Source organism: Ammodytes marinus, assembly GCF_949987685.1.
Source record: "Ammodytes marinus genome assembly, chromosome: 2".
NCBI classification, from domain to species: domain Eukaryota; kingdom Metazoa; phylum Chordata; class Actinopteri; order Uranoscopiformes; family Ammodytidae; genus Ammodytes; species Ammodytes marinus.
This window is the reverse complement of record NC_137231.1, coordinates 5313166-5340062: the sequence shown is the minus strand read 5'-3', so window position 1 is coordinate 5340062 and position 26897 is coordinate 5313166. Positions and strand designations below refer to the sequence as shown.

Genomic DNA, 26897 nt, shown 5'->3' with positions numbered 1-26897 from the left:
AGACGTTATGAACTTTTATTTTTGTGTGAAATGATTTTGTGAAAATGCTTCCTCTCTCTCTTCTTTTGGCTGCTATACTTTCTATCTTAAGGTGTTGACATGTCACTGAGGCATTAGTGGGCGACTTGGTGTACGGGCCAAATGCAAAGACACACACACACCAGCACAGTCCAGAGATCACTCTTAACCTTCACCTGCTCCTAATTATAGCAGACCAATGCACACTGCTGGCACTCTGGTGATCTGTCATCGACAGGCCCCCTCTCTCTCTCTCCTCGTCCAGCTGGGAGTGATATCTCTCTGTAAAATATGTATGACATCAAAAAGCCTTAAAGGTTATTACAAATTAATAATGACTAGTGGGCCGAGAGTGGTAGAAAATAGCCTTGCCTTAGTGTCGCGGTGTTTTAAATGTTTAATTGAACATGCTCCGGTATGAATGTGGACTGCAGCTCTCAGCAGTATAGTGCGTATACGGGCCCTCAGGCTTCATCAGACCGCACGCATTAAGATGGACATCCACAGTGTAGGCTGATCCATGTGGACGTGGATGATGTGAAGCCGTCAGCTGCTATCTTCATAAAAAGGCAGTGTGCTTCTATGTGTGCGTCTCTAAACAGCATACAGGATTATATATATGAAACACACTGAAGGAAAGCAGTTTTTACTCTGATCGAGCGGCAAATTCTCTGTAGACTCGGTTAGACATAGAAAAGCTTCTTCTGAGCGTTTTTTTCTCCGAAGCAAGTCAAATCATTGGCCCTGATCCCCCTCCCAACCTCCCCCTCTCTTCACGGTAATGTCTGAAGACACTGTACAAAATTGCCTTATTTATGCCTGTAATGTTAGCTGTCTGTTCTGGTGTCGCTCATCCCCTCTCTCCGTGGTGGAACGACGACTGTGGCAGCCGAGTGAGTCTGGGAGTGAATTTGCCGGGCGACTACCTGGGAAACATCAACAGTCATTAATTATGTAAAACTCTTTCTCACAGTGGGAGCTGCATACAACTGCAGCGCCCGCTCCTATTAGACTCAATGTGAGCTCCCCCCCCCCCCCCCCCCACACACACACACTGCCTGGGGGCGTGGAGGGATTATCAGCCTACCGCCACGACCCCCCGTAGGAAGACACACACTACTACACGCGCACTTACACACTACACACTAAATGTGACGTTCTATTAAGTCGGGCACCAATGTGTGCTTGTGTTTAGGCTGAGCGGGAAGAATCTCTGCGCTGTCTCTCCTCCCTAGTCACCCCATCATTCACTTCTTCTTCTCTCCTTCTCTCCGCTCCTCTAAGCTGTTCTCTCTCTCTCTTTCGCTCCTCTCCTTTCTGACAATTGTCCGCTTTCCTGCTTTTCTCGCCACGATGAATGAAATTGGCAAATCTGACAGAACAAATGATATGCCGTGTTTGTCAGGAGCGGTGTGTGTTTGTAAAAGGGGGGGGATGTACTGTTTGGTTGTTGATAGCGCTGCCAACCAACACAGTGCTGGTCTCTGCTACTTTGGAACCAAATTACCCACACATCCGTTCTCCTATGCGGGGCCTTATATACCTGAGATCTTCCTACTGGAGCTCTGAGACTGACAACAGCAGATCTATCAAGCAAATAATGGGCCTAATTTCCGTGCCATGTGTTTCCAATCCATCTTGTGTTAGCGAACAGACGCAGGATTGTTTGGCAGACTTCAAGCCGTCAGCGTGAGCGCTCCGTACCTCTTCTTAGCGCGGTTCAAGCCTCGTTCATCAGCGCTGCTCTTTTCTTAGCGGATGCGGCTCTGGCATGGTGTTGCTCCACGCTGAAACAAAGGCAGCGCTGACACCTGTAATTAATTAGGCTATTATGCATTCCGCAATGATAATTGCCTCACTGGAAAGTCACCAGCCTTCTAAGAGGCAGAGAGAGGAGAGGTGGATGGAGAGCGCTATCCATCATAGTGGAGCGCTCATTCCCTCTCTCTCTCCCTCTCTCTCTCCCTCTCTCTCTCTCTCTCTCTCTCTCTCTCTCTCTCTCACTCTCTCTCTCCCTCTCTCTCTCTCTCCCTCCCTCTCTCCCTCTCTCCCTCTCTCTGCTCGTGTCATGCCGTCTCACCTTGACTAGTGTAGGCAGGGCTAGAGAAACACTGTCAACATGTGTCTGAGGGCGAGATATGCAGCTGTGCCTCCCTCATTGCCAGGTCTGCTGCTCCGCCAGTGCGCCCCTGCCAGGGTCCATCCACTCCAGGGCTTTGGCTCACATTGGCACACTTACCCATGACACCCCCATCTGTTGTAGCTTTGTTCACCGGGGCCAGTACACAACCAGGATAATGGGGGCACTTTATTTTTTATAATTAGCCCTTACCGACACTTCTCCTCTCTCCTCTTAGCTCTCCTCACAGCTCTGAAATCTAGTCCAGGTGCACTCATTACTACTACTCCCATCCAGCACACCATCCCAATGCCTTCATCTTAACCTTCCCCACATCATGCCATTGATGGATAAGTTTCTCAGCAGACACGGTCTCTCCTCTTAAGGTTTTTGGTCATTCTCTGCATCACTTATACAAAGCGCCTGCTCAAAGGGGAAATGACACCTTCTGTCTGTTTTGAACTACAAAGACATTCACAAAAGATTTGTTTTTCTTCTCTTTTTGGTTTGTCTCTGGCAGGGCTCTTGACTTTGACTTTGCCGTGACTTTGAGATGTTAGCGGCGCAGAGGCTGCTGCTTTTTTTTGGATTTTGTCTAGAGGGCGGGGAACAACACAGAGATGGTGGTGCCTCTTGATGGTAGAGGGTGTGTGTGTGTGTGTGGGGAGGGGGCGAGGGGGGCAGACACCTGCTGCGTGGTGCAGACAGCAGGCCCTTTGATCCTGGGTTAATGTAGTGCCATGTTCTTTCTCTGCCGCTGATTGGTGTGCGCCCACGTCCGGTGGGATTACGTCAGCTCCTACCTTGATCTATTAGAGATCTGTCCTCTCCCTCTCTCTGCCTGGGACATTAGGGATGCTCTCCACTGTGGCATTGACCCAAGGAGGTCTCGCTCATTTTTTATCCAGTCTCATATTCCAAGTAAAACACCTTGCGTCATATATCTCATTTAGCAACCCTATATTGGCACGGCTCTGGCGGGGATAGCATTCAGTCTGTTGGTGCACCACACTGAAATATGTCCGCGAGCAAATGGACAGATTGCCGTGGAATTATGAAGGGACATTTTCGACAACCAGAGGATACTGGTTTGATCTGACTCCATCATCTGATCAAAACCATTCTAAGCAATATTTTGGATTATGACCAAATTCTATTAAAAAAAAAATAAGACATTTAGCCTTAGCTTTTGTGTTTTTTGAGTTTAGTGCTAAAATGCTAACCTGCTATGTTTAGATGGTGAACAGGGTCAATATCATACCTGATACATATTAGCATGTTGGCCTTGTCCTTGTAAGCATATTAGCATTAGAATGTAGCTTCAAGCACCACCGTGCCTAAGTACAGCCTCAGAATGCCAGCTAGATTGGTTGTAGCATTTCATTCTTGTTTATCGACTGCTAATGCTACAATAGCGAACATAACATCCTTCCTAGCGTCTCTACATGAACTAACAGGGTGAACCTTAAAACCATAATCTTTTCCTACCCTTATTCTAGTGGACTGCTGGTGAGACTGTCACAACAAGTCTCCCGCCAATCAAGTCGTGTGTTCTCACTGTGAATTTGTCGGTGCATCATGGTGGAGTGGATAAGTGCTACAAAGGGGAATATTGGTGAGCTTTTGGCCATTTATTTGGCTGAGCCGGCAGCTCCGCAGTGCGTTTTGACTGACAGGCGCGGCTGATTGGAAGTGACGTGACGTGGAGCTGTGTGTCAGCGCTGTGACTGCTCATCTCACCGGGCAAAAACCCAGAGACGGCCACACCGCCAGCCGCCACCGCTGCTACCACCCCTACGAGATGGGTGTCACCATGATTAAATCTGCCCTCAAACACAGTCTCTCTGTGTGTGTAGTGTGCATCTGCGTGAGTGCGACTTGACGGGTGTGTGTTTGCATGCTTCCAGACTTAGCTGTGTGTGTGTGTGCGTGTGTGTGTGTGTGTTTGCATGCTTCCAGTCTTAGGTGTGTGTGTGTGTGTGTGTGTGTGTGTGTGTGTGTGTGTGTGTGTGTGTGTGTGTGTATGGGTGTACACAGCCCCCTCACCGTCCAGACTGTATTGCAATAGTGTTTACCTCTGGCCCCTCTCCTCCACCCACTCATCAGTCACTCCACAGCAACTCATCTCTCTCTCTCTCTCTCTCTCTCTCTCTCTCTCTCTCTCTCTCTCTCTTTCTCTCCTCTCTCTCTCTCCCTCTCCTCTGAACCTACACTCAACACCAAACAAACGCCAGCAGTGACAGTTTCAAAAAGTGCTGGGTGGCATGGCTAACATGTGATCTCTCCCCCTGCTTCGGATGGGAAAATAAGCTTTCTGTAACATGTAAATCTCATAAAGATGAAGGTGCGTAACTGTAGGATTGTGGCTTTCTCCCTCGGACTGTGTATCTCGTTCCCTCTGTGAGTAATGCAGGCTTATCTTAATTTGCATATCCAATTTTCCTTCAAAATCACAATCAACATCAGATCATTTGTAAATTCTGACCTTTTATTTAAGGGCTCTTCAGTAGACATTAGAATACCACATAGAGAGAGAGAAAATGTATTCTCAGGCCAATGGATTCAAGAGAATTGAAATATGTCCCCTATTCATTAAACAATACGTTGATTTTCATGAACATTTTTCATGATCAGTTATTTGTAAAAATGCATTCTATCACACAACATGCTTAACACGCTTCTCCGGTTCCAGCTTCTCCCGAGCGAGTTATGATTTCATATATCATTTTAAATTAAATTTAGTTATGGGTGTAGAGTCTTCCCCCATAACAAAATGTAATTTATAATCTACACTGTAGACTGTAGGTCAAACTGTAGGTTAATTGCAGACTTGCCAGAAACGGACATTAAATGTTCAAATGGGCTGAATAGGCTCAGAATCCAGCACCATTTAAAATGGAAAGAGAAATTAAAGTCAGCTGTTGTAATCCGATTTCCGAAATAATAACCAAATAATATAATAAAAAAAGCATAATAGTAGAGCATTGAATACATTTCCCCACCATGTTCCATTAATACTGAGGGCCAAACGTTTGTGTCAGGAATCCGGTGCATTGTGGCGGGAGGTGTTGTGACAAGCGGTGGTTGCGGTGGCGGCGAGTAGGGGCTTCCCACTGTTTAGTTCTAATAAGCATGGAGCGGGAACCGGGGTTTGTTGTGACATCCTGTCAGCCTGTGGGGGCTGGACTGGCGCTCGGCGGGCAGCACAGTAGGATGGACTCCCTATGATTGTGCACTGACCTTTGCATCATTGGGAAGATGACAGGTAATTTAGAGGCCTCAGGGACCGGTGGAACCAAGCTGTACATTGGCTGTCCCCAAACCACCCACAGTAGTACAGCGCCAACCAAACACTCACCTTGAGATGGGGAGCAGTGTGTCCACCAACACTGCGCCAGACACACAAACATACACACACACACACACACACACACACGGAGGAGCCACACGCACAACTACACACACACACACACACACACACACACAGACCTGCACAACTTCACGCACATGCATTTACACAAACACACACACATACTCTCACACGCATATGGACTCGCACGCGCACAGCTACACGCACAATGAATCACAACCTCATGCACGGCCATGCATACACGTGCAAAAAACAAAGAAATGATATACTGTGTACACCCAGGCAAAGATGTATATGCAGAAATGCTCCGAGCGTTTACACACTTATTTTTCTCACAAATGCAGTGCAAGATCTGCCTCGAAACACCCCCCCTGCCCCCCTTCCCCTTTCCCCCCGTCATTGTCACACACTCTAATCACCTGCATCATCCCGAACCCGTCCTCAAACAAACCAAATCACAGGGGGTGGCAAACTGGTAAAGGCAGAGAGGGGAAAACCGTGATCTAGAGTGATAATTGTATAATCACCAGTTGTGATAATTGTAATTGATGACTGCATAATTGCTAATTGCGCTCTTTATGGGAACCTCTCTTTTCCGTTGTCTCCCGTTCTCTCTCTGTATGGCGCTCGGTATAGCCCTTCACTCTGCTTCCTTCAATGTTCCATTCCATATTTGTTCGACACATGCTAGCTTGTTCTCACACAAATATGTACACACACACACACACCCACAGAGTATCACTAGCGGTAGTACTGTAAGTATTCTCATAGGCTTATCAGTAAGTATTTCCCAGCAGCCTTGTCCCAGAGGCTGTGTTCTGCCCACTCTGGTGCTGTGTGAAGAGTTATGGAGGAGCGCTAACAGGTTTCCTTTGTCCCTCTCCGCCCCAGGCTTTACTCCTGCTTGTAAAACTAAACCTGTGGCCAAGCCCATTCCCCCTCGGTAGTCGCATCCTTTATCACAAAACGGGATGAAAACAGAGAATGCTAGGATACTTGCCTGTTGTAGTCCTTTGTAGAGCTGTACCTCTCTGTCCTTTACCTCTCTGTCAGCTATTCTGGAGAACTTGTGTTGTCAAAATCAGTGAATATCTCCTCACGATCTGCTACCTGTCTGTAAAAAAATCCAGTGTTAATACACAGCCTAGGCTCTAAACAAAGGGTATGTAAACCAAGTGGCCCACCGTAGCTAACAGTATGCCTGTTTACATAGCCTAAGCTGTGTATTAACACTGGACTCCCCCCCCCCCCCCCCCCAGCGCTCACGCAGTACAGATAGGTAGTGGATCATTAGAAAATATTCACTAATTTTGACAAGTGATTTTGACAACAAGAGTTCTCTAAAATCGCTGACTCCATCTTTTTAATAGGCTCTGGAATCCATTGTGCTTGGCTGGAGGTGCTTTAAGCATGGAGATGAAGATGACTCCCTGATCAGCCCATATTATGCACAACACCTCCGAGTGCTTTCACCATAGCAAAGGGCAAAGTGTGTGTGTGTGTGTGTGTGTTTGTGTGTGTGTGTGTGCGTGCATGCGTGTGTGTGTGTGTGCGTGCGTGCGGGTTATCTATACGCGTAGCGGGCCACTAACGTGTGAAAGCATCAGGCAGGCGTGTGATTGATGTCTGTGCTGGCGTCTGTGGGCAGGTTAATGGTGTGATTGTGGAGGTAATCTCCGTGTTCTCTCGTTAAAGGATGATGGAGGGCCAGGAGACCAACACAGAGAGAGTCTCTAGTGGAAGAAGGAGGAAGCCCTAGCTGTTGTTGTTGCCTTCACAAGATTCTTAGGCTATTTTAAACGAATGCAGCCTGGAGCCTCATTCTGATGCTACAGAGGAAAGCCAGGGCCAGCCAGCAGACTGTCAGAGAAGGGTTGATGAGTGAGTAGCGGTGGGGGTGGGGGTGGGGGGGGGATGTCAGCCCTCCCTGCTGTAGGGGCCCATGTAGTTCAGGTGTAAGGCTCAGGTTGTTTGTCTGGATGTCACAAAAAGCTGTTGGAGCTTTGTCACGTTTGAAGAGCTAAGGTTTGTTATTGGCTAGTGGTGACACACAGGGCTACTAGACTGTGCACACGCAGGAAACATAAAAACACTCTCATCAGTGGGTATAAAGCAAACCAGAGCTGAACCAACACTAGTTGTTGATGTACTCATAACCCACATATAAAGATGGGGGCCTGGTTTATGGGGCCCACAGTGCTACACACATTTTCACTGCTTGTGAACCCAACATGCCAACATACGATGGAGTATGAGGGCCACGTGGAGGAACAATCTATAAATAATATTAAAGTTGGAATTTTACAAGCAAAAAAAGTTGGAATATTGCGAGGAGAATGTAAAGGAGAAAGATTATCTAGATTATTTAGAAAGACATTGAGGGCGAGAGCAGTCTCATGGCAGTGTCCTTGTCACCCACCCACCTGTGCCACACTCAGTCAACAGGAATTTATGATTTTGTGGTGCTGATAAGGAGGAAGAAGAAGAAGAAGAAGTAAGCATTCACTTCTTAAGCTCCACGGCCCTCATTTGAATGCAGGGGAAAAGCAGTGGCCCTGTTTCTTCACTGAAATAATACACAGCCCTAAACAAAACTGTATTCTTATGATAGTAAAACTTTTTTCTTGTAAAATTATGACTTTATTCTCGCAATATTGGTGTTCTTCTATATAAAATCACCACTTTATTCTTGTGACGAGTTAATGAATGAAGGGATCTTTCTTCAATGTGGCCCTTATACTCTGTGAGACCAAACATTATGGTCATGACCTGGAAGGGGGACTATAGGGCTGGTGGGTGGCTGGGCTGCAGAGGGTTGATGAGTGGTGCTTCTGGTTGGGTGGCGAGAGGGAGAGAGAGGGGTTAACTTGGGCTGGAGCTTGAGTGAAACAACAGTGTAGTAGTGTAACAGGGAGCTGGCTGAGAGCTGCAGACTATTGCATCTGTATTGATTTGGGGGCTCCAGCCTTTTTTCCATTTTCCATGAACTCCTCTGAGCTGCTCCAAGTGGGAGTGATGGAGGGGGGAGGAAAGGGGGGGGGGGTTTGCTTGATCTTTATGATATTTCTTTAAACATCATGCTGTCGTTATGCCTCCCCGGGGGAAGGACGTGCAGCCATTTCCAGTAAATCAAAGGCTCTCTGTCCCTCGCTTGCAGCTTTCCACACACACACCTTATTTATAACCCCACTAAACAGCCTCTTACACACCACCAACACCACAGCAGCCGACGCCGCCGCAACCACCGCCATTCTCATGAGTGTTTTCAGCACATCGCTGAAATGACTGTTGTTTTTCAAGTGTAGTCGTCGTAGCGCTGGTGAGGAGCTGCCTAACACACACACTTGACCCTCCGGTGGCGTGGAGTCCTTCCAGCCCATTCCGACAGAGGCCGTAATCAACATTGACACAAACGACATAGACAATAGATGACAATCATTTGAATTCTGTCTGCTCTCGGAGAAGGGAGGGGGGGGGGGGGGGGCATTTGGACGGGCTCTGATCTGATTTACTGTTGCAGTGCAGTGGACGTCGAGAGGCAACCACCGCACACACACACACACATACACACACACACACACACACACACACACACTCTCACACGTCCTCTGACTGCACAAGCAGGCCCCAGGTCTTAGCAGGAGCCCGGGAGCAGGGTAACCCACATAACCCACTACTAGTAACAGGACAGGTGCTCCTCTCCATGGGGGCCAGGTGGTGGCTAATTCACTTTCTTTGTCCCCTCCTAATGAATCGTTAATTGGTTTGCATCACCCGCCGAGCTGAGGATAGCAGGTGCTGCTTGAGTGCTGCTGGTCACTGTCACTGGCCAGAGAGAGCCTCTCTCTCTCTCTCTCTCGCGCGCACACCACCGGCTACCTACACTTCACAGGGCCAAATGTCACCTCGCAACATGCGGGGCGGCTTGGCAGGAGAACAGGAGGGAAAGGATAGCGCCATAGCTCACACCTTGTTTCTCTAAATGTCAGCGCTTATGTAGAAACACAGCGGTGGAATTGGTAAATCCATGCACCAGCGAAAAGGAGCCACGCTGTATTTCTATGTTATAGTGAAGATACATTACATATACACTACAAGGAAGGCCGGAATGTTTGTTTAGCGTATTGGAAGGATGTAGCGAGCTGACCTTTGCTCTGGTTGCTATTGATTCATGGTTGGCAATTTAAGATTTTAAGCGTTTGGTGCTCATGTGTTAAAACGTGTCAGTTTACTGCCTTCAATGTAAATGTGCTGTGCATCTTGAGTTAGACATATTCCAGCCAGGATTAAATCAAGTGGATGTTTAACCTGGAGTAATAGGCTATACTGTATGTCTTCTTCTCCCCCCGCAGGTGGTTGCTCTGAACAAGCGCAGTAAGGAGGCCGAGTCTGCGTTCCTGGGAATCTACAAACAGCTTATCCAGGCCCCAGGTGAGTCTCCCAGTAAGACCAACAACAACAACAACAACATCGACGGCAGGTTACAAACAGCACACATTACTACCAGAACCATCTCTCACTCTCCCGAGATCAATTCTCCATCAGAACCTACACCACTAGCATTGGACTTAAACCTATAAGTATGCACACACACACACACGCAGATATATCATGTATACATGAACCAACACACACAGACCCCACAAAGCACATTTTCTTCTTGCCATAGATGTATATTATGGCGCAATGGATGGTGAGATGCATACAAACCCTATGGCCCCGTGGCTCTTATCTATTTTTCAAAGTCTGCGCCTCTCTGAGTGGTTTCCAAAAACTCTGCGTGAGGCCACTTCAAAAAGCCCCAGCACTGGTCCTTGAGTGTAGCCCGGGCTGAGGAGCAGCAGAACACATCCTCGAGAAAGGCTCCACTGTTGATTGTGGAGGGCCAATTAAAATCCCCAACCGAAGCCTGAGCTTTGTGTGTGTGTGATGAGGCCAATTGGGGGATGAAGGGGGCAAAGATGGTTAAGTTGGAGCAGAGGGAAGACATATTGTGTGTTTACTCAGTTTGTTATTTCATGTGCCGTATATTGCGCTTTGTTGCAGGAGACGGCAGCTAAGAAACGCAAGCCCCAATCTCAGTCTAGATCAGAGGAACACTTGTGGCAGGAGTAGAGAACGCTGTTTACAGATTCAATGAATACAAGATAAAAGTCTTGCGTCTGAGAAATAGCGACGGCGGCGGCGACTGACTTTTAAAGGTCTCCATTTTTTCCTTGAAGTCCCCCCTGCTTGATATTGCCACCACACATACACACACATACACACTTTGAATGGAGTTATTTCCTTGATAAGAAAAAGCCCTTCTTTGAAGATGTATTCAGTTTGATTCTCTGACCTATACCTTTTATATAATAATATAAAGGCCTTAATTCAAGCCCAGGAGAGTCTTGTGGAATATATTTTGCCACAAACCTTCTCTCAAGTACAGAAAAGACTCGATTTAGAGTTGTTATGTTCAAGTACAAAGACGTTTATATTAGAAAAGGAAAGGGCAACATCAACTCTTATGTGTCAGGAAGTACTAGCCTTGTTTCAACTTATATATTTTCTCTCTGTCTATGTGTGTTCATTATATTGAGTGCACAGTACTAGACCTTCCTGTGTCAGGTTACATCAGGTGACGTAACACCGCCAGCCTGCTGCCTCCATTTGACCTCCTCTGTACAAAGGGAGTCTGTTTCACTCCATCACAAAGTGAAGCCAATTGTTTTGAGAATCCTTATTGGTGCTTGGCAAGTATTCTGGAAGATGTCATTAATTATTCATTACTTAATAGTAAAAGAAAAGTAATTGCAGTACTTTAATATTGGAAAAGCTAATTACATTGTTTCAATAATAACTTGCATTAGTCGCACATTACTTTTTGTTACTCAGCCTAGCTAGCCTAGCATAGCTAGCCTAGCACAGTATTGCATAGCCTAGCTATGCAGAAGAGCCCTTCCAACAACTTCAAACTTTCCTTACCAGCCTCAGAATTTTTTTTTTTTTAGGTATTTACTTGCTAAAGCCAATGACTGCATATCATAATCCCCCATAGTGCCCTTAAATTCCCAGGTTCATGACATTGACATTGGCTTTGATATATCTTGTTTAGTTCAATAATACCAAAAGAAATAATACAGAAAGGTTGGTCGTGTGGCAGAGTTTGATTGTCCAATAATAAAAGCAGAATGATCTTGGTCAAGATGAATTTGGACTACGACACTACATTCCCAATCTCCAATGTGTGTAAAGCAAGTTTCTATGATGTCCAGCTCTACGTCTTGTGCTACGTCTACACACTACAACAGTACTTGTAGTTTGTAGTTGCTGAGTAGGGATTCCAAGCATGATGTCACCTGCTCAGAAGGTGTCATCAGTCTGACGAGGTCCAAACTTCATCCACACTTCAGAACGTTAATGTCAGACCAAAGGGCTTTGGGCCAGTGGCTCTTCTTCAGGGTCATTTCTTGTAGCCGACCAGGACACAGAGATAAGACTCAACTCATCTGACACAGTGACCATCTCTCTCCAGAGGCAAACATATAAACTGTAGCGTTGACTGATCCAACATGAGGTGCCAGATATTCTCCACCACACTTCCCTGTCTGCGGCCAGACCATTAAGAGTGTTTCTGTGTGGGGCCCTTTGCAGTATCTTGCCATCTGTGAGGGGGGGCCTACAGTATCCTGTGCTTGTTTGTCACTGTACTGCTGGTGTCCAAGGTCAACACTACCCCCCTCTGCTTGAATGGATGACTCCAGGTACACTGGAGGACAGTCATTTGGCTGTGGCCCCACTTCATTTCTCTCTGCCCCTCAAATACAACAGTGTGCTTCCCTCAACACAACCCCCCCCCCCCACTCCCACCCCCCGCACCCCCCTCCTCAACAACTGCTATACAGCTCATGTATTTTTAATCTTTTGACAGATGCAATTATTCTTTACACGCCGTGCTCGTTAATCTTAATGCATTATTACTATTCATTGCGGGAGTTTTTTTTCTCCCTTGTATTATTTCATTTGTGTGTGTGTGTCGGTGTGTGTGTGTGTGTGTGTGTGTGTGTGTGTGTGTGTGTGCGTGTGTGCGTGTATGCTCATTTGTGAATCAGAAGAGGCCAACGACAGAGTTAATGAATGCAGGAGGCGAACAAGGCAGGGGAGGGTCCCCCGCGTAGCTCAATATGTGACCTGTTGTATATCTGCCTATCATTAACATCTGGTCACATATCAGTTAGACACTTTGCCTGTGGACCACTATTGAATACAAATAACATATCTGTGACAGTTTTGGGAGATACACACCATTGGTAATGTAGCGCTTTGTTAACTCGTGATAGATAATGCTCCTGTTTATTGAATGTTTATTAACGGGTAGCCCCTTGAGATGCCCACCCACAAACCTCTCGTACAGTAAAGACCACCCCAAAAATAAATTCATTTTAAGATAAGAAATAACAATATAATGATAATAATAGTCAATTGGAATCATAACTGTGCAAAATGTCAAGTTCAATGGCAAGAGAATGCAACAGTCAACTCATAACAGGAAACAGAAATAACTTCTGGATGCAAGTGCTTGAAGTGCCTTTTATGGGGGGCCCCTAAGCCGGCATGTCAATCCACTGGAGTGTTTCATTAGCCGTGCTATCTTTTGATTTGCCTGTGACATCTCCCCCCTGCTGTGTGCACTGTAACTCCCACCCAGTCTGGGGCTTGAAAGAGGCCTGTTAACAGTGTTTCCCTAACAATGTTTATATCACCTCCGCACGCTTTTCATCAGTGCACACATAAACACGTCCGGATCACTGAACGCTGAAAAACATTGGCAGCTTTCTGCTACAACTCATCGCTTTACCATAGATTCATGTTTCTCTCTCTCTCTGTGTTTATTCCTCTCCTCCTCTTCTTCGTGTGTGTGTGTGTGTGTGTGTGTGTGTGTGTGTGTGTGTGTGTGTGTGTGTGTGTGTGTGTGTGAGTGGGGTTTGAAGGTGGGGCGTTTGTTGCCACCTCAGTGAGAGCAGAGGCCCTGTCGCCCTAGGCGTAGCCCTGAGACTGGCGCTCCAGGTGTTTGCTCTTCCTTGCCTACACACAGTCCTCCCTCAGGATCCAGCACACTCCCTCTCTCCTTCAGAACACTGCTCCTTTTATCTGAGCGGGGAGCTCACTGAGAGTTTGTGAAGATCCTGATCTGAATACACCCCTCCGTGTGTGTGTGTGTGTGTGTCCGTATATTTTTGTGTGTGTGTGTGTGTGTGTTGGGCCTTTGGCATGTCTAAGGTATGTGTGTGTGTGTGTGTGTGTGTGTGTGTGTGTGTGTGTGTGTGTGTGTGTGTGTGTGTGTGTGTGTGTGTGTGTGTGTGTGTGTGTGTGTGTGTGTGTGTGTGTCTCTCTCTCTACGTGTATGTGTGCACTAGTGGAAATGTTATGGCAACAGTGCTTGCTAGTGGTGACCACTAGTATTGCAGGTGCCCACTACAAGCGGCTTTTTTTTTTTGTCACATTAAATTGCATGTCTTCCCCTTGTCACGAGACCACTATGAGTGCCTTCTGTATTGACTTTGGTATGCTACCCGGAGCTATGAGAATACCAGCACAGAAAGGCACTGACCTTAGTAATTCAGAGTCATTCAAATGCATAAAGAATAAGTTGTCCTTCTTCAACCCCTCTCATATACATAAACAAGAGCAGGCCTGCGAGGCACACACACACACACACACACACACACACACACACACACACACACACACACACACACACACACACACACACACACACAGCAAGCTAGGCTTTATTGTCATTTTGCAGCTGAGTACCTGCAGTCAAGAGGAGGGCCGCTGTTCGGAAAATAACGACGTATAAAAGAAGCTGATGGAAAATGAAAGCTCTCTGGGCGGGACGAGATTATGCACAAGTGATTAATAAGAGCAGTAATAAACAAAGGCCCAGGAGATGTTTGAGGTGCTTAATAATGCATTATGTTCATAAAAGAGCTGGGCCTCTCTCAACTGATCCCCGTGGAGTAGGAGACCCCCACAGGGACCAGGAGAGAGTGTGCTCTTAAAAGACGGCAACTGTGTGTGTGGGAATGTGTGTGTGTGTGTGTGTGTGTGTGTGTGTGTGTGTGTGTGTGTGTGTGTGTGTGTGTGTGTGTGTGTGTGTGAGTTCTTCTGCGTGTGTATGTGTGCCTGCGAGCAGATTAAATGTAACCATGGGATTCAAAAAATGTAAAGACAGTAGACTAGTGTATTTGGTGAGGTTAATTCATTGTGATTCGTTCTACATGTCTCATTAATAATAATGTTACGTAGGAGTTTTTTTTTTAGAATATATATATATATTTATATATCATTTCAAGTTTGGATGTCATTGGGACTTTTCAGCATCAGCAGCAGCAACCCGGTGTTCATTTTAAATGTGGTCTAGCTCGGGCTCCACTCTTTGTTCCTTAAAGTGTGTTGGTATTGATGTGGTTCCTCTTCCATCCATCCGTCAGTCTGTCTGTCAAACAAAAAGACGTGGAACAGCAATGAAGAAAGAGCAGGTTAAGAAGTTTGTCTTTGAGCTTTTTGTTTTGTTCACACACACAAAAGCCCCAGCGCTTCCTTCCCACAATCCCTTTTTTTTTCCATTCCACCTCTTTCTTTTTTTATTTCAGTCTTTCCTCCCTCGTTCTGCCGGATCAAGGGAAAAAGCGAGACTTGGGTTTTGCGATCTGAATATCAAATGATTGGTTTTGAACATGCGCCGCAACAGAAAAAAGAGTTGTGTTTATGAATTATTTGTCACAAATAGTTATTTTTTTCTCTTTTGCTTTTCTGATGGAAACTCATCCTTGACATTCAGTCGAAGAGAGAGGCAGCAATTCGTGCTCGCATACCTTACATCACTTATAGTCTTTGAAGGTGAAAAAGTAAAGACTAAGTACTCTCTCAACCTAGTTTTTTTTTGCTTCTTGACAACAATATTACAGCAGTGTTACTGTTTGTTGCAGCAGCAGAAGCGTGTTTATGGACCTTGAAGTCCACTCAGAGGGAGAGAGAGAGCGGAGGAAAAAAACCAACACAAGACTGTTTTGAATGAAAAGAAAAAAACCTTGGAGCACAGCCTTGTAAATTAATTTGTTCGTGTTGTATGATGGGAACACAGCTGGCCTCATTAACATGCGCACAACAAATAATTATAGTGTTTTTTTTTTTTTTTTTTCTTCAGCCAGCCAATGCCTGGGCTAATGGGCTTGCTGGGTTAATTATGTCACAGCGTAATTACACAGGGCCCAGGGAGACATAATGGTGCACCCTGCTGCGCCCACACCGCCTAATGATGCTGTATCGCTGACAGGGCCAAGACGGACCGCCCCAACACACCTGCTTGTCTTGGCTCACAACACCACCAGCCCCGCTCCAACCCCACCCACCCACCTAGACACACACACACATACACATACCTAGACACACACACACACAACCATGTGCACCCACCTTCATTCCGCTGAGCTGTCCAGCTTCTGATATAGGCTTTGGTTCCAGGACTGGAAGGCTCTAAAACCAGAACTCACAAACTTCTCCCTGCTTCCAGATGTAGCAGTAGCATAGAAACAACAACACAGTGACCACAAGGAAAGCAGCTCCAGGGTGGCAGCCTCATTATCGCTCCGCCAAAAGTGATGAAACGCAATATCAATGCAGTTGAGAATGTGCCACAGCCAGTGTAGCTATTTGTTAGGGTTCATTAAAACTTAGAAGAAACTGACAAAAAAATAATATATATATGCTATTGTTACTAATGCGTTGTCCTTTCCAACTTTTGAGAGCACAAAGCAAGGCACAGACCAGACAGTGGATAAACACCTCCAGTACACCATGCTATATTCACTAATCAACACAACCTTGCCTTCCCCCAGTTTCCTTGACTAGAGTCCATGACCTTGATCCGCCATGGATACTAAGTATACAACACATCGTTTACATCATTGTTTGTTTTAGTATCATTTTGACTAGCTGTTGACTTCCATTAGACACAAAAAATAAAAAAAATAAATAAAAATGACCTAATTAAAGATAATAAAAAATTCAATGCAAAAGCAAACTCTACATTCTTCCAGTGGGATTTTTCTCAAACTAATTTTTCAAAATGCAATCATATATTGATATCTCTTTAATCTGTGATTTTTTTTTAACAAATACACCTAACTATTTCAATGTTGGTCTTAGGCTCAATTTAACACACTTTCTGTTTCCTTTATATGGTCACGCCTGGTACAAATGTGAGACGATGAGTTTGAACACTAGTGATCAGTAACTCCTGTTCAGTTTTGTCCTACTGAAACAGGATCATAACTGACATTACGGGTGTGCATACTTCTCAACTGTACCTCCAAATAAATGTATTGTAAACGTTAATTGGTCTTAAATGTCAGTATATCTGACTGCTGGAGTGTCTTGCCTAATTTGACTTTAATCAAGTGATGTCCCTGTGTTCCCACAACTCAGCCATTACTTAAAGACCTACTTCACCGGTGGCAATATGAAGGTGTATTGAACTCTGAGATCCTATGTAGTATAAATGTGCAATTTTTTTTGAATTCGGTTCATCCTAGCCTGAGAAAAGGCAGAAAGAGTGTTTTATGGTCTCACTGTCTAACCCTTCATTTTACTAGTGTGACATCACAGTAGTACAGATGTAGGGTTAGGATTAACAGGACAGCTGGGCCAAGGGAAGACTGAGGAATGACTGAGGGAAGAAAAACCTCATTCACTATATTATAATAGCGATTTTATAACGATAGAGCGTTGTTTCCGTATGGGTGAAGTATTCCTTTAAGTGAGTAAGATGTTTTTATAACTGATATACTGTACATAATGCTCAAATCTACTAAAACATGACTCGAGTTTTAATAAACCAGACTTGTCCTTCTATATATCCTTAACCTTCTCATTGTGCGGGGACGAATATGTTCACAATGACACTATGAAAGCTCCCCATGGCATTCTGCTGCTGCCTGTGTTCACCAGAGAAAATGATGTATTAAATGGCCCCCGTGATGAATGAGTCTAAATGAGCTGCTGTTGCCCGATCAGTTATCAGGACCTCGGAGCAGACATCCAATCAGCTCTCATTAAGATAAGAGGAAGGATTCAAAATGGAAGCGTTCTATTTGGCTGTGTGGAAGTGATGTGACTCACGCGTTATTTCTTCATTTAAAGGTGCACTGTGTAACTTTAGGTGTGTCAGGGAAGTGAACATTTTATAATTTATATTCTCATAACTGAGTAAACAAATGTTTCTCACAGGAAAAATTGGATCTCGGGTTTGAAGTTAAAAAGTTTAATAGTTACTGCCTCAAAATTATTTATTTTTGATTCACGATGATAGAATTATTCAATACTAAGAATTAAATGCAGAGTAGATATGTTTTGTAGGCACACCCCCCCCTCCCCTCCTTAAACTGCATAGTGCACCTTTAACTCCAATGTGTGAGTGTTGAATTCCTCTTCTGTGCCGGGTTTGATTCAGTGGATTTACCATCAGGGCACGCTGCTCTAAGAAAAGAAGCTCCAGTGCTTCTTATTAGCTACATCAATTAGCCCTATTTTCCAAAGTTATCAGCAGTCTTCCTGGACTCTCCTGCAGTAACTGTAGATCCCGGGCCCTTAGAGAGAACCCCTACTGCTCTACTTTGACGGGGGGGTTAATTTTGTATACAGTCTTAAGTTATATCCCTTCACTTTAAAATTTGACTTGACTTTACTCCCCTGCCACCGACCGCTAATCCCGGCTTGTCCATGTGTGAGAGATCCCCTACTATAATCTCTGTCCTTTGATCATTAAAAGTTGAAAGGATATATGGGAAAGAGGCTGATAAAGTGATTTCTGTGACAGTAGGTCGATGTGAATAGCAGTGCTTTAAGTCATCCTGTTTGTCTTAGAAGAGCTGGTGCTCTTAATAGTGATGTCCCTCGTGTACTGATGCAATATCTCCTCACTCGGTGTAACAATGAACGCAGGCGGCGTTTGACTGTAAACGGTCCTGGGAAAGAAAAAGGAAAAAAAATAGCTGGATCCATTAAATGGCCCAAAATGTTTGTCTGCTGATGAAAATGCAGATATGGCGAGCTGCAATGTACAGTCAGGATTTCAACAAATTGCACGATGCAGAAGTTTAGCCTTTTTTTTTATTTTATTTTTTATTTTCGTGGTCTCAGAGTTTGCATTTCTCTCTGTGGCATCTGGCAGAAGTTTAAACGTCTGTGGCTCCAAACTTCTTATGAAAAGTCACTTCAGTGAGTCAGTGCCCGTTCTGAAGAAGGGATCCAATTGGGTTCCACATAGAAGTCTAAGATGAGTGGATGAAAGCTTTGGGAGAAAAAGTTTGTGCAGCAAAGCAGCGATTTTCCTCCTCCTTTTAGAGTTTTGAAGGGCTGTGGTGTGTGTGTGTGTGTGTGTGTGTGTGTGTGTGTGTGTGTGTGTGTGTGTGTGTGTGTGTGTGTGTGTGTGTGTGTGTGTGTGTGTGTGTGTGTGTGTGTGTGTGTGTGTGTGTGTGTGTGTGTGTGTGTGTGTGTGTGTGTGTGTGTGTGTGTGTGTGTGTGTGTATGTACGAGTGAGTGTGTGTGCTCGGCTCTACATCTTGCCTCCCCCCCCTTGTCAAGGAGCTCCCCTGAGCTTCCCTCTCTGTGCTTTGGCACTAGAAGTCACCTCCTTTGGTGTTCAGCAGGCAGGTACACAACAGGAGCAGCTCTCTCTCTCTGAGCTGTTGAACTTTTGGGGAGGGGAAGAAAGGGAAGGGAAAGATTAAAAACAGCCCTGTGATGTGGAGTGCCGAGCTGCCTCCTGAGAATTCCTGGCATAATAATTTAAATGATCAAATGATACAGAGGAGACTTGTTAGCTGAGAAACAGCCTCCTAGTTGGCCCCATGGGCCCGGTGCTGCCGCGCATGCATTGCAAAACAGCTCCTCTGTTGTGCTAAAGAATCCCACTTTTTTTTTTACCCCCCCTTTTCAGGAGCAGACTTTTTCTACACTTTGCCTAGGTGTGTATACTTGGGACTTTAAAGACATATTCTCACATATTCATGGCAATCTTTTTTGTCTCCTTTGCCGTTCATCAGCTTGTGAGCCGACTCATTAGACATGACTTCTGTACATGTGAGGGGGGGCCAACCAGCTCTTGTGTCATTAAGGTCCAGCCTGTGAAGAATTTTTCAAAGGCGACTTGAGTGTGGGGAAAGTCTTAAGAGTCACTCTTTGGAGAGACGTCTCAGTGGAATAAAGTCTGTCGCTGTTGAAAGTGCCATGCTTGAAAAACTCTGTAATGTGCTTCAGTGTGCAGCACGTTAAGCAGTAAAACAGCTAGTTGGCTTCATTTTGAAAAGAGTAGCGAGTGAGTGTACAGTATGGATGTCATGTGAATCTGTCTACAGCGGGTTTCTGTCTTTGTGTCCTCACAGATCCAGCTCCGGTGCTGGAGGCCTCACACAGCCTGGAGGGCAGGCTGCAGCAGCTTGAGACTTTGGCCCCAGACAGCAAGGCTCTGGTGAGGGAGATCAGCGGGCACTGGAAGAAACACCTGGAGTGCCTTGAAAAGACAGGTCAGGACAAAAACATCATTTACATCACAGAGCCAACTCACTCGAATACTAACGTTCTTTTCAATGCAGAGTTGAAGTAGCTGCAACTGTCTGAAGAAGTGCTGGGAAGTCAATTCAGATGTAAACAGTCTTAGGAAGGCTGTAAAGTCCTCCTACATTTTGAGACATATGGAAAATCCGTCATTGTAAAGGAGCGGTGTGTAAATTAAATTTGCATTTTTCAGAACAGACTTGGTAGAAGTTGAATATGATATTCACAAGTATGTTTTAATTAGTGTATCAATCGTTTGAAAAGGAATGGGCAGGGCACGTCACCATGCTTCTACAGTGGCACAGAAGAACAGACAAAAATAACGGCCTTACGTGAGGAAAGAAGTACTATAGAATAAATAACTAAATCTATCTTCAACCTCATCACTTGATATTGTGGAAAGACTTGAGGCAGTGGTGGATGATGCCATCTTTTGTAACGAGCTTCTTGTTCTTGAAGGCCACGGTAGCTTCTGTACATTTTCTGAAAAGGGAGCGGTTAGCAAGGGAGCGTTACAATCTAGAACTTCTACCCCTACACGTCGCCTAAAGTACACCTCACTACACTGCACCTTTTAAAATGACAATGATTTCTCATATTTACCTGGTTCTATCCGATGACTGATGTTGGAGAGCTCACGCCGGCTCTTTCCTTGCCTTCACAGAGCCCTCAGAAGACGGTCCTGCAGCCACAGAGGAGGCCCCAGAGTCCAGCTGCCCAGCCTCCCTCATGACCCCCAACAGCACACCGGCTCCAGGGGCCCCCGGCTCCACACAGGACGAGGGCCGAGGGTGAGAACCAGCCAACCACTCCCTGCTCTGGGACTAACGATCATTAGAGATTCATATTGAGTTTTGTTTTTAAAGCTGTACTCTGTAAGATTTTCAATGTAAATAAGTCGTTTTCTATATTATATTTTGTATTATTTTTTTCCACAATAACCTTTCCACTTGTGACTAGACTAGATTCATTCTCTAAATACTATTTTGAGCCGCTACTGTCTGACCCCTACATTCCCACCAGAATCATGGGGCCACTAATATAAAGGCATTAAGTAACGGGAAATTGGAAATGTATTGCAAGCTATTATTTAGACGTGGCAGAGCAGTCAATAAAGAGAACCACCAATTCCTGTTATTTAGTTACGCAGTGCAACTTTGAAGTTGAAAATATGAATTTTAACCACCTGTGCCGCAATTCCTACAACACAGACCACTGCCTACATTTTCTTTGGTCATTGCTTTTTATATAATTGATATAATGTTAGACTGTCAAGCCATAAGCCTGAAAGGTTCCAACCCTTTTTTCCCTACGCAGAGATGTTCACTCTATTTTAACTCTCATTACGGCTGCAACATTTTACTTTTAATGATATAAGATGAGATAAGAGGCTCATTTGTCTTCCGTCTGCGACCCTGTACAATTAAGCCTAAATGCCCCCATTTAGCTTCCTGTCCTGGGGACATTCGTGAGACGTTTGGAACATAGACACAACAGCAATGGAAGGAAACCTAATCTCACCTCAAATCAAACGCACCTAAAATGCAGCGCTTCTTTTTACATCTCAAGTTTAAGTTCTTATTTAAAGGTGGATTCAGCAATTCCAGGGATTGTGTGTACAAAAATCACTTGTTGTCCAAATCAGTGAATATCTCCTCACGATCAGCTACCTGTCCGTATTGTGTGTAATACACAGCCAAGGCCCTGTAATCGGGCATGTTGCTAGCTACGGTTGACCCCCTTTGTTTACATACCAGTTTACAGAGTCTAGGCTATATATTATTACCAGATCTTGTTTCAGCCTACACACAGTACACACAGTTAGCGAATCGTGGGGAGATATTCAATTAATTTGAAGAAATTGGTTTTGACAACAAGCATTCTACAGAATCGCTGATGTTTTTTTGTCTAGAGGCATAAAGTCACACATTGCAGCTTTAAATGTGTGGCCATGATGTGGTGAAGTAACTGACTGAGAGAGGGGTTTTTCTCCCACAGGGAGGAGGAGGAGAGCACCGATGTTAGTTTGGCTGACAGACTCTCGGAGGCCGAGGAGAAGATCAAGGTTCTGCATTCATGTGAGTGGTTTCAACACGGCCATGCACTGTAGCTGTAAGACTGAATTTCAACCTATCACAGAGCCCATGTGTGTGTTGATGCTGCCTGGCCCCTGCTGCTGCTGCTGCTTTTGTTGACATAACTTTAAGTCAAAACCAACATATTTGTGTGTGCAGCCATGTGTAAGAGTTTAACCTCAGATGTCAATGAGTTCTCTTGACTGTTAATCATGTCCCTACATTGACTGTTTTTTAACTATCATATCAATGCATCCAAAAAAACTATAGTATCAAATGTATTCAGTCATGTAGCTGTAGGGTCAAAGTTTTTATTTTTTTATTAAAGTTAATATCTGACTTCCCCTGTCTGCCTCTCACCAGCTTTGAACACTGCACAGACAGAGCTGCTGGACCTGCGGTGTAAATACAACCAGGAGATGACCAACAAGTAAGTGTCTGCCTCACATTTGACATTAGTGTGTTTATGGCGTTCCATTGAGGTTGGAAGTCGGAGGTCAGAACCGGGAGTGACGTCACATTTGAGTTGACTGCGTTCCAGTCGCACAAGTTTGAAATTAAAAGAAAAAACACCAACGTTTCGCCTTTAGCCATTAGCTGGGGTTTAGCCATTGTTAGCAATACCAGTCGATAACAACGCTTTATGTTAGTATGTTGTCGATCCAAATATCGTAGCAACATATCTACAAATAGATAAATGAGCAGTACCACGCGACATGTACAGGTGAGGTAATGTCTCACTAATATTACAGCAGACTGTTATTATTATCCAGGTGTTCAGTGCTGGTCATGTGCTAAGCAGCCATGTTGAACTCTGGGGTTGGTGAGGTTTCTCCAAGTTTCTAAGTAGGTATTCAGACCTCAGGGGGCGTTCCAGTTGAAATGACTGACTGCATTACTTTACCACACGTTTCTGACTCATGTTCACACAGCTCCCCATCAGGTCGCGGTGGTGACACACTGCCACTTCCTCACTGGTGCTCTCTTGTAGCATTTGAAGTGCTGACGTCTCTCCTCTTCATTGTGCCTACATATACTCATGTCCAGTGTGGAGCTGAGGAATGCCGTTGTACAGAGTGCGAGTGACTCAGCCACTAATGCAGGGTCGATGAGAAAGAGGTCTGTGTTTGCCTTCACTGGCAGCTCGGGCCTTGACAGCCCTCAAGAAGAATTGCTCCATTTAAAGATTGCTTCAGAAAACACTCTACCTTGTCCTGGTCTTTGAGCGCAATGTATCCACTGCACGAGCTGAAATGAATCTGAGCTTGTATGAAGGATGTCGATAGACATTCAAAGTAAACACTCCTTTGTTTGGGTTGTGCTCCAGAGCACAGTCAGCCCGCCGCTAATGGATTTTTCCTCCCAGGCTTAATCCATGGCACAATTGAACTGATGTTTCTAGACCCACCCGCCATCCATTTTGTTCGGACTGGACACATTTTCAGTTTTGGCCTTACCTTTTTGGGTGTGCTGCTGCTGTTTGAAAGAGCATCTCTGTTATGTGATTTGCTGTCTGTGCATGCGTGCGTGCGTGCGTGCGTGTGTGTGTGTGTGTGCGTGCCTGTGTGTGTGTGTGTGGCATTCCTCCGGTCATACAGTAGCACCACTGACCCTGGCGCTGCGGCTCTCCCTCCCTGAGCCTCTATAACTCTCTCTGACTGTTTCCTCACTGTTGATAAGAAAGACTATTTGTCTGCTTGGGCTTGAGTAGCTGAGCAGGTAATCAATACAAAACATTTTCCCGCACTGCACAAGTTCATTAAACGTGGCGCTGACACCTGTTAGTGTTCTGCTGTCATCTATCCTGCTCTTATTGATAGGACCAGGGCACGGCCAAGACCCCCTGAAACCAGCCCTGCACCACACAACACTCATGGCCATTTATGACAAGAATATGACAATCTCACAATCCAACTGATTCCACATCTTAGAATATTGTCTTTAGCTGTTTGACTTCTCATGACACAATGATTCTACTCAAACACTAATATTTTAGGCAATTACACACATTTGAGACAGTGGGAGCAGCTAACGTGCAAACAAGAGAAATAATGAAAGTTGGACTGAATGTAGCTCCTTTTTAATACAGATAAAAAAAAAGTCTGATATGTTCTTTGAACCAACATTTTTCTTTTGGTGAAAAGGACCGCTGTGTCCCGAAAAACTTCACAAACCCAACACGCTTATTTAAATCAATCACAGCGTCCTCGTTAATTCATCCCCATCTACCTTTTGAAACAGCAGGTCCCATGTGTGCAAAGTGAGACTGTTGAACTTCAAACAAACCTCATGAATAAATCCTGCTGCGCTGCGGCTTAAATTACACTTCTCTGATTGTTAGATGTATGGAGGCCAGTTGGAGTTAAGTCTCATAAGACTTCCCAGGATCGGATTCCTACAATATTTTATGTTTGGCCACACGGGTACAACTGAGTGAGGACCCATAGGTCACGCCATCGCAAACGTGTTTTACCTTACATTAACATATCCCACTTTAATATTTCTTTACCAGAATATTCCTGGTATTTTCCTACAATGCTTTGAAATGCATCCTGTATGAGGATAACATTTAAAATGAGTATAATTGAACAGCTAAATAAATAAATAAAATTGTGTTGACCTCATATTTCTACCGGATAAAGTATTATAAAAACCCTGTGGGTTAAAGAGTAGTGTAGGACGACCTGTTTAATGAGTAAGAAAATCCTTTATTTACCAAACGTGTGAAACATGTCATGCTTGAGAAGTGAACATCTCGGCCCCCTCTGGGAGTAGTCTGATTATCAAAGACTTGACACCAGCTCGGGGGATTGTGAATAAGTCCATTAACAGTCGTGTAGAAATCATGAATTAATCAGATTCAAATTTTTCCAGAGAAATTGTGTTTGGGATCATTTTAAACATTACAAACATTACTGTTACCGTGGAGATGTTTGACACTACCTTTGGTGTTGTCTCAACGCCAGTCACGCAAAGTACAATGGCTAACCGAGCGTGGTTAACTATTGTTAACAAAGGCACTGAAACAAAAAACTGTACAGTGCAATAGTACAACCTTCACCTCCATCTACAGACATTCAAATAAAGCCAGAGCATTTCACTGGCTGGCTGCTGCTATGTAGCCTACCTGCAAGTTAACGTGTCTTCTGTTGAGCAGTATAGAAAGAGTGGATCTTTCTCTGTTGTACAAAAGGACAGCACAGTAGTATTTGGTTTTACATGGTTATTACAAAGTCACGGTTAAAGGTCCTTAAAGTCTTTATAAGTAGATTTCTGTATATATATGGGGAAGATACAACTGATGTGTATTACTAGAATGTACGCCTTTTAACAATCTAAATGGGATTATATAATTAATAAAATGTTTTTGCTTGAGTGAGAATATGTCCTCAGTAATCCTGTGGCTCTTTGTCTTTGTGTGTGTGTGTGTGTGTGTGTGTGTGTGTGTGTGTGTGTGTGTGTGTGTGTGTGTGTGTGTGTGTGTGTGTGTGTTTGTTTGTGTGCCTGTTTGTTCATGTCCGTGTGTGTGTGTGTGTGTGTGTGTGTGTGTGTGTGTGTGTTTGTTTGTGTGCCTGTTTGTTCATGTACGTGTGTGTGTGTGTGTGTGTGTGTGTGTGTGTGTGTGTGTGTGTGTGTGTGTGTGTTCCAGGGCGGAGCAGGTCGACGCCATCATGGCAAATCTGGAGAAAGCAAACCAGGTGAGTGCAACCTTCCTTTTTGCAGTCCTCTGATTGATATGCTCCTTCGTTAAGGTAATCATTCCTGTAATCAAGCCTTGGCTTTAATTAGACACCCTCCGTCCTGTGCCCCCACCCCCCTCCCTCCCCCCTCCCTCCCCCCTCTCCCTTGGCTTTCCCCCTGAGTATGTGATTAGCGAGTGTAAACCTGAGCCCCCGTCGGTAGGCGTGTTATGAAGGCACAGCTCCACTCAGCAAGAGAACAGGAGACTTGTCGAGCGCGACCGATTGGCAGAGCGGTGAACACACACCGGGGTTCTTTAAGTTGTCTCACTGGCTTGATTGCGTGCTATCCTGGTGGTGATATACCTCTCTTTTTTTCTGCTCCTTTCTTTCTCTCTCTCGTGTGCTCTTTTTGTTAAACTCTGCCGCTCTCTCTCGCCAGCAGCTACCAAAGATAAATGTTCTGGAAATGAATCATTAATTAGCAGGCCGTGTGTGACAGAGCAGGTAAACAGTTTTGGGGAATAAAGTGGGCTGCCTTAAAACAGCCCCCCCTCAGCACAATAAACCTGGTGGCTGCCCTCGTCTGGCTGCTCGGGGCCCCAGCTCAGGTTTTTTAACTCGGCTCTTATAATGTTCAGGGATGCCTCCTCCATTGGTTTCTAACTCTACTCTCACCTTGATCATGTCATTAGCCGGTTGATGTGGACCATGTGTATGAGAAGCTTATCTCTGTGATGTGTTGTCTGTTTCCCAGAGAGCAGAGACAGCCCAGCGGGAAGTGGACAGGCTAAAGGAGCAGCTAGCCAGCGGCCAGGGAGGCACCACCACAAACTGCCATCCAGCAGAGGGCACTAGCAGGGTAAGAATCAGGAGTCTCCCATCCGTGACATGTGTTAGGACCTTGTGCCACATCCAGGCAGTGGTGGAATGTAACTAAGTACATTTAGTCAAGAGACATACTAAGTACTATTTTGAGATACTCATACTTTTACTTGATGTTCTTCCATGATATGCTACTTTGTACATTT

General features: G+C 45.0%; 1 protein-coding gene across 1 annotated transcript in view; it reads left to right on the top strand.

Annotated features, from left to right (window-relative positions):
- cux2b (cut-like homeobox 2b) overlaps positions 1-26897 on the top strand; it is a gene marked incomplete at both ends in the record, with an annotated part of 94597 nt that overhangs the window by 54945 nt on the left and 12755 nt on the right. The window contains 7 exon segments of the mRNA XM_080040622.1: positions 9860-9938; positions 19940-20080; positions 20776-20902; positions 22110-22189; positions 22550-22616; positions 25836-25884; positions 26624-26728. Coding sequence (XP_079896748.1) covers positions 9860-9938; positions 19940-20080; positions 20776-20902; positions 22110-22189; positions 22550-22616; positions 25836-25884; positions 26624-26728 — 648 coding nt within the window.